Genomic DNA, 13,138 nt, shown 5'->3' with positions numbered 1-13,138 from the left:
ACCTTTACTCCTGTCATCCTTCTTTTCTTCACATAATTGAAGAATGCCTTGGGGTTTTTCTTTACCCTACTCGCCAAGGCCTTCTCATGCCCCCTTCTTGCTCTCCTCAGCCCCTTCTTAAGCTCCTTTCTTGCCACCCTATATTCCTCAATAGACCCATCTGATCCTTGCTTCCTAAACCTCATGTATGCTGCCTTCTTCCACCTGACTAGATTTTCCACCTCACTTGTCACCCATGGTTCCTTCACCCTGCCATTCTTTATCTTCCTCACCGGGACAAATTGATCCCTAACTTCTTGCAAGACATCCCTAAACATTGACCACATGTCCATCCTACATTTCCCTGCAAAAACATCATCCCAATTCACACCCGCAAGTCTTAGCCTTATAGCCTCATAATTTGCCCTTCCCCAATTAAAAATTTTCCTGTCCTCTCTGATTCTATCCTTTTCCATGATAATGCTAAAGGCCAGGGAGCAGTGGTCACTGTGTCCCAGATGCTCACCCACTGATTGATCTGTGTCCTGACCCAGTTCATTACCTAGTACTAGATCTAGTATAGCATTCCCCCTAGTCGGCCTGTCAACATACTGTGACAGGAATCTGTCCTAGGCACACTTAACAAACTCTGCCCTATCTAAATCCTTGGAATTAATCAGGTGCCAATTAATATTAGGGAAGTTAAAGTCACCCATGATAACAACCCTGTTATTTTTGCAGCACTCCAAAATCTGCCTCCCAACCTGCTCCTCGGTATCTCTGCTGCTACCAGGGGACCTATAGAATACCCCCAGTAGAGTAACTGCTCCCTTCCTGTTCCTGACTTCCACCCATTCTGACTCAAAAGAGGATCCTGCTACATTATCCACCCTTTCTGTAGCTGTAATAGTATCCCTGACCAGTAATGCCTCGCCTCCTCCAATCTGTAACCTGTGACATTTAGGTTTGGACTTGTGTGGTATTTTAAGGAATTGCAAACCAAACTGAGCATTGTAATCACTATGATTACATATCAATAACATATTCAACTGGACTCCATAACAACCAGTTATTCAGATGCTCGTTACAGTTTAGTGCAAACATACACAAAAGAGCTCAAGTCCAGGGATGTTGTGACATAAATATCCGCCCTCGCCATCAGGATAACATTAGACTGTCGTGGCGTGAAGGCACCGTGATAAAATTACAGACAAGGTGAAATAAGCAGTTAACTCCTGTTAACCAGAGCTTTACGTAGCAGAGACAATGATGGTGTGACTGCTGGAGGACGACCCTTGCTCCTCTGGGAGAACACTGTAGAAACTCCTCAAGCTAGTCTCCTACTTGGCTACCAGAACGCCTCACCACAAATTGGTGAAAACCATCCATACAGAATAACAATGCAACTTACTACCATGAAATTTCCACAGCACCCTTCAGCTGAAACAGTTAGTTCCTTCAGCACTGATGACAGAACTGGGCATACTGATTACAATGCTCAATTTGGTTGGCAATTCCTTAAAATACCACACAAGTCCAAACCTAAATGTCACAGGTTACAGATTGGACTTAAACATAGTTTGACAAGTGGCCAGTAGTATAAATGACACATGTCAGTCAATGATTATCACCAACTACAAATTACTTGTTTACACAGTATTAACTCTTTGGAATTTTGGATACACTATTATCAATCATTACTGACCAGGAACTTAACTAGACATATGCAGTGGTTGTCACAGCAAGAGGCTGAGTGACCTATCAAAAACAATCACAACTCCACAAAGTTTTCAACCATCTACAAAAGTCAAGGCTGTGATGAAAATCAAGGGATTGCTTGTGTTGGAGTTCCACTCATCCAGCGGATTGGAGAATATTTCATCACAGTATACATCGACATGCTTCACCGTTGACTGCCGTGCGAATTAACTACAAAATGCACTGCAGAAGCTTGACCAGCTTCTTTACTTGCAACCACATTAAACCGCAGTTCTGAATTGGAAATCACTGTTCTTTCTTTCCAGTCTAAATCACCGTAAACCCAATCCAACAGCACTGCGAAGGTACTTTCAGCATACACATTTCTGTGATCCAAAATGAAAGAAATTAACTTCCAGATTCAGGTTCATTTATTCATCACACATACAATGAAAACATACAGGGAAATGTGTCATTTGCATTTACAAGCAGCACAACCCTAAGGATGTGCTAGAATCAGCCTAGAAGTGTCACCAGATATTCTGACGCCAACATAGCATACCCACTATGCTTGGCAGAAGAACACAGAGCAGGACAAACCAGAATGCAACAAACACCAAAACAGCTAAACAAGCCCCTTTCCTCCCTTCCACCCACACAGTCCTTCAACTCGGGCCTCTGGACATGCAGTGAACTCACAGACAATGAGTCTCCAACTTCTCCACTGAATTTCAGACTCACAGGTGCTGGGTTTCCACTTCTGATTGACCTTCGGTCTTCACTATCAACTCCAGGACAAGCTGATGACGTGACTGCAAACCTCACTCACGAACATCTAACACAGTAAGTTGCACCCCAGGTTGGCATGAATTATTGGCAGGCGCGTTGCTACCTTACTGCACTTTTCATACCACATAGGAGTTTCCACATCAATAGAAACACTAAAATTCAACTATTTATGTGGGCGCTTCCATGTCCAGTGAAGTTATGATACTTTTCTTCCTTAGCACCTTTTTATACTGAGAAGCTTACCTACAAAAATTCTGACTGATGACTTTTAATTCTTGCTGAATTAATTGGGACAAAGGAGCCTGCATCAAATATTTTAAAAATGTGGGGGAAGGCAATTGACAGCAAGATAAAAGATTACCTGCAAACTGGCTTTCTTCAAGCAGCTTTTGAGATTTATCTTTCTCTATTTCATCTTCATCACGGTAAAGGTCTTCCTCTCTACAAGATCAAAAAAAAATTGTTCCATATTCAGTGGCATTTTAAATAGACAGCTGAAAGATACATTAATCAGCTATATAATGAAAGCATTTTCTTGATCCTTCCTGCCCAATTGTTGCTTGTGTGTACTTCCTGCAGTAAGGTATCCAGTGGTGTTCTCCAAAAGTGTTTCTTGGAATATAATAATGCCTTGGATTGGGTGTGATAACTTACTATGATGAAACAATTGTTTAACACAGGACTTGGGTGCACAGGGCACCATTCAAACTCTGGAGATGAATCAAAACTTGTGTGGCTTTCGTCAAGCAACTGATTTTAATGAGGCACAGTCTAAAACTAGAAAGAAAACTAAAGCTAGACAAAGTTTGATGCAAAGGAGCGTGGTGCATGTCATTAAGAATAAGATAGAGGAATAATATAAAAGGTATTAAAATGGTTTCAGGAAAATAGAACGGTGTGTTGATCTAGATAAATCTTTGAAGCTGGCAGCACAGAGGAAAAGAAAAATTATTTAATAAGCATACCGAATCGTGGGCTTTTATCAATAAAGTGAAACTGTGCAAACCAGAGTTATATTAACTACTTATTGCATTTGTTAATTTAGTTCTTTTTAAGAAAAGGTAGAGTTTTAAAGTAAAGTATGGTCAACACAATGAACCCCACCAGGCCGTGCTCTCTTCTAACTGCTGCCATAAGGAAGGCGGCTCATGAGCCTCAGGACTCACACCACCAGGTTCAGAAATAGTTAATACCCCTTAACCATCAGGCTCTTGAACCAGACAAATTAACTTCATAGAGCTTCACTCATCCCAATACTGAACTGTTCCCACAACCTAGGGACTCAATTTCAACAACTCTATCTGATGTTATCAATATTTATTGTTTATTTATTATTACTTTTTTTTCTTATATTTGCAGTTTGTTGTCTTTTGTGTACTGGTTGTCTGTCCATCTTGTTGGGTGTGGTCTTTCATTGATTCTATTGTATTTCTTTGTATTTAAACCATAAGACGTAGCAGCAGAATTAGGCCACTTGACCCATCAAGTCTGCTCTGCCATTCAAACATGGCTGATCCTTTTTTCTATCTCCTCCTCAACCCCATTTCCCAGCCTTCTCCCCATAACCTTTGATGCCATGTCCAATCAAGAACGTGTCAACCTCTGCCTTAAAGACACCCAGTGACCTGGCCTCCACAGCTGCATATGGCAACAAATTCCACAAATTCACCACCTTCTGGCTAAAGAAATTTCTCCACAGCTCTGTTTTAAATGGACACCCCTCTATACTGAGGCTGTGCCCTCTTGTCCTACATTCCCTCACCATGGGAAACATCCTTCCCACATCTACTCTGTCTAAGCCTTTCAACATTGAGGTTTCAATGAGATTCCCCCCCACCCCACCCATCCTTCTAAATTCCAGTAAGTACAGACTCAGACCCATCATATTTCCTTACACAATAACTCATTCATTCCCAGGATCATCCTTGTGAACCTCCTCTGAACGCTCTCCAATGCCAGAACATCTTTCCTTAGATGAGGAGCCCAAAACTGTTCACAATACTCAAGGTGAGGCCTCACCAGAAGGCCCAGCATTGCATCCCTGCTCTTGTATTCTAGACCTCTTGAAATGAATGCTATCTTTGCATTTGCCTTCCTCATCACTGATTCAACCTGAAGGTTAACCTTTGGGAGCCCTTGTTCCTCTGCACCTCTGATTTTTGGACTTTCACCCTGTTTAGAAAATAGTCTGCACATTTATTTCTGCTATCAAAGTGCACGACCATGCATTTTCCAACATTGCAATTCACTTGCAACTTTCTTGCCCATTCTCCTAATCTGTCTCAGTCCTTCTGCAGCCTACCTGTTTCCTCAACACTACTTGCCCTCCACCAATCTTCATATCATCTGCAAACTTAACAACAAAGCCATCTACTTCATCATCTAAATTATTGATATACAGCATAAAAAGAAGCGGTTGCAACACCAACCCCTGTGGAACATCACAACTCACTGGCAGCCAACCAGAAAAGGATCCTTTTATTCCCATTCACTGCTTCCTACCTGTCAGCCAATGCTCTAACCAGGTTAGTAACTTTCCTGAGCTCTTAACTTGGTAAGCAGCCTCATGTATGGCACCTTGTCAAAGGCCTTATTTACTGTGAATGCCCATAAGAAAATGAATCTCAGGTTCATATATAGTGACATATGTACTTTGACAATAAATTTACTTTGAACAAACACCACAAGAATGAAAGCTAGAGTTGGTTGAGTAGCAAGTAAGGACAGATCACTTCTACTCAAGTGAACACTATAACAGAATTTTACTGTAACTTAAAAAGTATTTAAAGGAATTAAATATGATCTAGTCCATGCTGGAAAGTAAGTGAATGTCAAGAACCATTCTACTGCACAGCAAATTAAAAAAAGGTGAGAGGTTTAAGATCAATTGTGAACACGAAGAAAGAATACAGTGACAATTTCCTTTTCCTCTTCCTCTCCAAGCTGCACAGACTCATTGCCGACTTATTTTCATATGAAAATTAAACAAAAAAAAATCATCCTCAAGATAGAGTTCAGGATTTACCTATCTGTTCTACCATACAAGAGGACATTCAATGAATTCCACACTGTGCTATTCAAAAAGTTTAACTCGATTTGGAGTCAATTTAGAAAATTTTCTGATCTGCACCCTGGCAAATGCTGAAGCAAAATGCAAGTTGCAACGTACCTATCATTTCCTTCCTGAATGCAGCTCATATGCACGTCAGTATTTGTAACAACAGCTAATTCATTGTTGAAGATGTCATCTCGCAGTTCTGATGAACCAGGTTCTTTTGGAAAAGCTTTTGGACTTATACTGACTGGTTCTTCACTTTTCTGGTAGTTTCTTATCCCTTCGGTTAAACAGCCCAACTGTCCAATCCCCAAAGTTTTTGCTGTGCTTTCATCCCTAGGCAATGTTGCCTGGGTCTGACCAAGGTCGTGTTGATGATCACTGTTAACACAAAAACCAGCAAAACATTACAATATATCAAAACCACGCAACAACAACAACAACAACTCTTCATTTCTGTCCGGCTTGCAGTCGTGATTCAGGCTCTTGATTCAAACTTAATACGCAAATTATACACTCATATCACTAGGTCATAATCAGCTAAGCACATAGCAGAAACTCAATGCATAAAAGCATGCGAACATGGTCAAGAGTTTCAGTTGCTGTTTGGACATCAGAATGGGGAAGCAATGTGATGTAAGTGGCTTTGACCCTGAATAATTGTTGGTGCCAGATCGGGGGGTGGGGGGGCTTAAAGTATCTTAGAAACTGTGGATCTCCTGGGATTTTCATGCACAACAGTCTCTCCAGTTTAGAGAATGTTGCGAGAAAAAAAAAACATCCAATGGGCAGCAGATCTGTGGGGGAAAACTCTTTGTTAGGAATAAAGAGGTTAAAGGAGAACGACCCAGCTGGTTCAAGCTGACAAGAAGGTAACAGAAGCTCAAATAACCACGTGTTACAACAGTGGCATGCAGAAGAGCATCGCTGAATGCACAACATGTCAAACGTCGAGATGGATGGGCTACAGCAGCAGACCACACTGGGTTCCAGTGCTGTACCTAATAGTGTAAATTCCATTAAATAGCACAGGATTTTCCCCACTGAAGTATGACCATTTCATTTGAAATGATGGTTCTTCAAATCAACAGATCCCATGCAAAGCAAAAATAGCATGAGCCAACAAACACGAGGAAACCTGCAGATGCTGGAAATTCAAGCAACACACAAAGTTGCTGGTGAACGCAGCAGGCCAGGCAGCATCTCTAGGAAGATGTACAGTCGACGTTTCGGGCCGAGACCCTTCATCAGGACTAACTGAAGGAAGAGCTAGTAAGAGATTTTAAAGTGGGAGGGGAGGGGGAAGATCCGAAATGATAGGAGAAGACAGGAGGGGGAGGGATGGAGCCAAGAGCTGGACAGGTGATAGGCAAAAGGGATATGAGAGGATCATGGGACAGGAGGCCCAGGGAGAAAGAAAAGTGGCGGGGGGGGAATGCCCAGAGGATGGGCAAGGGGTATAGTGAGAGGGACAGAGGGAGAAAAAGGAGAGAGAGAAAAAGAATGTGTGTATATAAATAAATAACGGATGGGGTATGAGGGCAGTGGGGCATTAGCGGAAGTTAGAGAAGTCAATGTTCATGCCATCAGGTTGGAGGCTACCCAGACGGAATATAAAGTGTTGTTCCTCCAACCTGAGTGTGGCTTCATCTTTACAGTAGAGGCGGCCGTGGATAGACATATCAGAATGGGAATGGGATGTGAAATTAAAATGTGTGGCCACTGGGAGATCCTGCTTTCTCTGGCGGACAGAGCGTAGGTGTTCAGCAAAACGATCTCCCAGTCTGCGTCGGGTCTCGCCAATGTATAGAAGGCCACATCGGGAGCACCAGACGCAATATATCACCCCAGCCGACTCACAGGTTCAGCCAGTAAACGCAAGTTTCTACAACCAAGCAGAAAGGACAACCTGAATAATCTGGAGAGGGGGAAAAAAAACACAGATGTGGTAATATTAAATCTTACTCAGCAGATTAAGTATCAGAGAATGAGATTCTAACGGACGTTGTATGCCTGAAGGAAGGCCTTCCGAGGTTCAAAAATAGTATCTCTGGTGCACAGGTACTCTTCCAACACAGTATGTTGTGAACACTCACTGGTGAAGGAGTTAGCAAATGCACACCCAGCTTCTGCCCATGGGCAGTGTAAGCAAACCATGACAGCAATCAGAATGCAATGCTGACTTGATCCCTTGCTTGTTACTTTGAAGCGCCACGTTTCCACTCTCTGAACCCGTTGAGCAGAACACGCGTTAGATGGAATGAAGGATCTCTCATTAGCACATCTGCCTCTTTATTTTATATTCTGATCGAAAAATAAGATCAAACACAGCCTGGAATCACTTCGAAGTGGTTTTGGAAAGCATATCAAATCTTCAAATAGAAAGGGAAATTAATTCTGTAGTCACAGAACTTGAACAAGAGAACCCACCTTTCATATTGGGATAGTTTGGCTCTTTTTGTCTGCTTTTCAGGATCTTCCAAGTTATACAAGTTCTCTCTCTCTGAAAAATCTGCTAAGTGGTCCCTCTTGCATTCTTGGGACGCAGAACCTAACAGTTGGTTGCTTTCATAAGTTTGCACTGTTTTCTGTTTAACCTTGATCTCTTGTTCAGTTTTTTCAGATACGTCACACCTGGGTTTGGAAAGAAAAACACAATTAGGATTATGCACGAGCAATACAAATACCCAATTACTACACATTTGTAGTGTGTGCTGCAGTTTGGTAACTGTTCTGTATCTGACTGCAAGGAACTGAGGAGAACTGTGGACACAGCTCAGCACATCTCAGAAACAACTTCAGTGGGGACTTTATCAATACATCGCTCTCTGTACTTCTCACTCTTTCAGTAAAGCAGTCAGCATCATGAAAGACCCCACCCATCCCAGATATTCTCTCTTCTCCCATCAGGCAGAAGAATTTTTAAAAAGCCCAAAAGCATGTACCACCAGTTTCTACGCTGCTGTAATGAGGCTATTAAATGGCTCCCTGACCTCACAATCGACCCTGTTATGATCTTGCACTTTATTGTTTACCCGTACAGCACTTTCTCTGTAGTTGTGACACTTCATTTTGCATTGTTATTGATTTGTCTTGTTCTACCTCAATGCACTGTTTAATGCTTGGATCTGTATGAACAGTATGCAATAGGTTTTCCCACAATATCTGGGTACATGTGACAATAATCAACCAATTCCAATACCAGTTTCATTAATGAATCAGATTAAGAACTTCCAATATTTTAATCATTGTGCTATCCTTTCCTCATCAACTCATTTTTAAGTCAAAAAAATTAAACCCCAAGTTGATCAATGTGTTAAATGACACCTTTCCACTCAAAGTTATTGCGAATATGGGTCATTTTTGGCAGCAATGGCCACTACCAGTGTCTCCTACTGAAAGGAAATTCTACAGCTCAGAAGTTTTCTGCTTCATAATAAAGAATGATTTTTTTTACAATAATGTAAATGTTTAATAGATAAATTAATGTCATAGCTAAATGCTTAATAGATAATAATTGTTATTTCTGATAGATGTAAATTCCTACTTAATATAGCAATTTACATCTACTGGAAATAACTATTATACATCCCTGTCCCTGAGGAAGATCAGTCACATTTCAAATAGTTTATTTTCTCTCTCCATCTTGCTGTTTATAGACAGAATTGACTGAGATTATTTTAAGACCATAAGACATGGGAGCAGAAATAGGCCATTTAGCCCATCGAGTCTGCTCTGCCATTCAATCATGGGCTGATCCAATTCTTCCAGTCATCCCCACTCCCCTGCCTTCTCCCCATACCCTTTAATGCCCCGGCTAATCAAGGACCTATCTCTGCTTTAAATACACCCAATGACTTGGCCTCCACAGCTGCTCGTGACAATAAATTCCACAGATTTACCACCCTCTGACTAAAGTAATTTCTCTGCATCTCTGTTCTAAATGGACATCCTTCAATCCTGAAGTTGTGCACAGTCGTATATGAAACGTATATTTTCATATAGTTTCAATATTTTACACTTCCGGACATTCTGCACACTGGCTGTAGTTTAACTGTGAGCTCAGACACCAAGAAAGTTAATAAATGGGACTTACTTGTAAGCATTAGAGGAATAAAAATGGTCAATTCAATTCACATTCAGATTAGAGTTTGGCATCTAAAGCCAAAGATGAAAGTAAGCTGTACAATTTATTAGTAACGAAGTGATTAAAACTACGTTTGCAATAAGCGCAAGTCAGTAACAAATTCACACAACCATATGGTAAATAATTCAGGTTGTGTTCAATCATCTAAAAACTTTGTTTACCAAGAACCTCTGAAATAGTGAACAGGCAAACTTGTAGTCTCAATGGTCTAAGAAAATACTGACTGCGGGACTTGTATTATTGAAATAACTAGCCCATGTAGGCCTGGAAAAAGGTGAATAGCATTTATTTTACCTTGTACTTTTCTCTGCATTTAAACCAGTCTTCTTATCTTCCATACTCATAAGATCATTCAAAACATGTACTGGTTTAAGTTCTGACTTGAGATTAGTATCCTGGACTTTGCTGGCAGGTTCCTTAAAGTCACTTTCAACTCCAACCTGCTGCACACTGAAAAAAGCCATTAATAATAAAGCACACAAAATACAGCCAAAGTAATTTTTGCTTTAAGTTGTATACACTACATTCCTTTGACTATTACTTCACAACTCTGTCCTTCCCAATAATGAAATGGATTTTATTGTTACTTTGATCCCAACAATTCAACCCAAACATTATTTGTCTTGGTCTAAATTCGATATTTCAATGTCTGACAATCTAGTACAGATCGACCTTCTATAATCTGGCACCACTGGGACCTGAGGAGTACCGGATTAGTGAAAATGCCGAATTATAGAAGGATCACATTAACCAATAGCTAACCGCCTCATCATACTTTTAAAATATCAAAGGATTCAAAGGTTCATTTAACGTCAGAGAAACATATACAATATATACCTGAAATGCTTTTTCTTTACAACCATCTACGAAAACAGAGGAGTGCCCCAAAGAATGAACAACACTTAAATGTTAGAACCCCTAAGATACCACCCCCCCCATGCGCAAGTGGCAGCGAGCAACAATCCCCCGTTCCCACCGGCAAAAAGTAAAGCACACCCACTACCAGCACTCAAGCGTGAGCTAAGCGATAGCAAAGACACAGACTGGCAGTTACCCCAAAGACTACGTTGCACTCGCAGTTACTGAGGGAATTCTCATTAGTTTCTTTTCCTCCACTTAGTAATATGCTTAAATTCAGCGGGTCGCCACGTCTGATCTAAGGTCATAGGCAGAAGAGAACTGAGCGCCGGCCGGGCGACACCGGAGGGCAGGCGGGCAAGAAGGTGGACCGACCCAGCGCGTGCCAGCTCCCCCCGCTGCTGGCGGGTGAGACGGGTGGGTGCTGGGCAGCCGCACTTCATGCAAATGATATAAATAAATGCAGGAAAACAAGCAGGAATCGCCTGTCTGTGCTTACAAGAGCGCGCCAACATGTGAACAAATCTAGCGCAACCAAAACAATGTGCAGCAGGTTGGTACAGCGGCCCGGAAAATTTGAAATTACAGTTGCGCAGAAAATTTGAAATCAGTGTGGATTATTGAAGGAACCGGATTACAGGTAGTTGGATTAGTGAATGTCAACCTGTAATACCAAAAGCAAATATGCATAGGGAAAAAAACATTCTACCGCTCAACAAGCCCCCACACTTATCTGCGACTAAACTGCCAAACAATCTTTCCTCCAACTCCCTTTTTATATCTAGTTTTAAAATATTTATCAGTCTTAATTTTAAAAATTAAAACACCTTTCATTTACACTTCATCTGAAAATGAAGCTTCAAAGTTCAAAGTAAATCTTTTAATCAAAGTATGTATATGTCATGGTATACCACTCTGAGATACATTTTCTTACAGGGATTCAAAGTAAACTCAAAGAAACACAATGGAATCAATGAAAAACTACACATAACAACAAACAAACAATATGTCCGTCACCTGGCTGCCCGTATTCCTTCCCTGATCCCAACCTTCTTAATCCTTTTTCCAGTCCTGCTGAAGTGTCTAGGCCCAAAACGTCAACTTTTTCCATAGATGTTGCCTGACCTGCAGAGATCCCCCAACATTTTGTGTGTGCTTGTATTTGTTAACCTGTGCTTGTATTTGTTAACCAATTTGGCTGACTCTCTGCCCCCATAACTGCCCATTATATTTTAATGATTTATATACATTAGCCTTCTCCTCCAAGTCACCTCTAATTTTATGTACTCCCAGCTTATCACCATTTAGAAAGCGCTAGTATTATTCATTTCCCAGTCCAAAGTGGATGATCTCAAATTTGTCTTCCATTAAATCAATTTCCCTGTTTTACCAATTTTCTTATTTAATAAAGCTGATCCCCTCTCTCTGGCCGCCAGCACTTCATTCAGCTTCTGTAAGGGAAGTCTCGATGTCCATTAATGAAAATGACTTGAGTTGATGGCAGTATCTTCCCCTGTAGCTTATGCTTCCCCAATCAACTCTCATGCAGTGTATGAAGGCAATTCAGACCTACCAGCTCTTTGGGCAAAAAATGTGTTTGCAAGTCTGTGCCAAAGCACAATGGCATCATTGAAGCCAATGGGGCAAAGCAACTAACAGGAGTAATGTTAACAGTTTGTTTTCAATAATTCAATTTTAATTGTGAAAATCCCTCTGCTCATGTTAGTGCTTTGATTTGTGAATTTTAAAAAATACTTCTTGGATTTTTTTTGAATGACTTTGACAAGGATTCAACTTCAATATCTTTTTTTAGGTCAACAGTCAACTGGGATACACAGATTTTTATTTCATCAAGTCATCTTTAAATATTTGACAAGTCTGAAACATAGATCATTAATCAGATGCCACCTTTCACAATTTGAGTAGCTGGCCATTATCCCTATTCTCTATCTCCCACTGCTCAATTTCCTAGATATATCATTAAGTTGCCCTCATTAGTTTAAACTTTCTCCAACAGTTAGGCAAAAACTTTGCAAATGCCAACTTCTTTTTTCCCCTGGGATGGGAACTTCTGGTGCTGGGGTTCTTTTATTCGTAGATGTTACTTTGCTTACAGTAATTTTAGCCCCTCGGTGGATTGGGGTGCTAGTCTCTTCCAATGCAGTGATGCAATTCGTGCATCTTTTTCTATTTTTTTTAATTTGCAAAACACAGAAATCCTTTAGGGTTTCCTTTGACCAATCACTTTCTCCCCAACATAGAAGTACAATTTGTATTAATTTCAGCTTCACACTCTTTTCATATTCCTTATCAAAAGTCACCACTTTTTCTTCAAATTCTTCCCTGTCACCAGGACATCTGATGACTGATGATTTTCCTCAAGAAATGCTGGCGATTTCACAGGCAACTGCTGACAGCTCCACACAGAATTTTGTGTGCCAGTCAAGGACTCTCACATGAGAGTTCAATAATGGGCGACTCTCAAACTTCCACCTGCATCGCAAGCGCCAGCTTCCTACAACTGGTCACCCTGAGCATCTTACCTCCATTAAAACAGGATGTGAGCATTCCAAGGTGTCTGCTACCCTGCCACCGACCCCTCTCAGCTCCCT

General features: G+C 41.0%; 1 protein-coding gene across 6 annotated transcripts in view; it reads right to left on the bottom strand.

Moving 5' to 3' along the window:
• Window positions 1–13,138, bottom strand: part of LOC140212462 (ubiquitin thioesterase otulin-like) — a 47,024-nt gene that overhangs the window by 26,334 nt on the left and 7,552 nt on the right. For all 6 annotated transcript variants that reach the window (XM_072283294.1, XM_072283289.1, XM_072283295.1 and 3 more), the window contains 4 exons: window positions 9,963–10,118; window positions 7,952–8,155; window positions 5,636–5,902; window positions 2,828–2,907 (listed from right to left, as the gene is read on the bottom strand). In XM_072283294.1, the coding sequence (XP_072139395.1) occupies window positions 2,828–2,907; window positions 5,636–5,902; window positions 7,952–8,155; window positions 9,963–10,118 (707 nt within the window). The remainder of the gene's footprint in view (window positions 1–2,827; window positions 2,908–5,635; window positions 5,903–7,951; window positions 8,156–9,962; window positions 10,119–13,138) is intronic.

This window comes from Mobula birostris, chromosome 19 (assembly GCF_030028105.1).
Source record: "Mobula birostris isolate sMobBir1 chromosome 19, sMobBir1.hap1, whole genome shotgun sequence".
In the NCBI taxonomy this organism is placed as follows: Eukaryota; Metazoa; Chordata; class Chondrichthyes; order Myliobatiformes; family Myliobatidae; genus Mobula; species Mobula birostris.
Note: the sequence above shows the minus strand (reverse complement) of the source record. Positions and strands in the feature narration are given on the sequence as shown.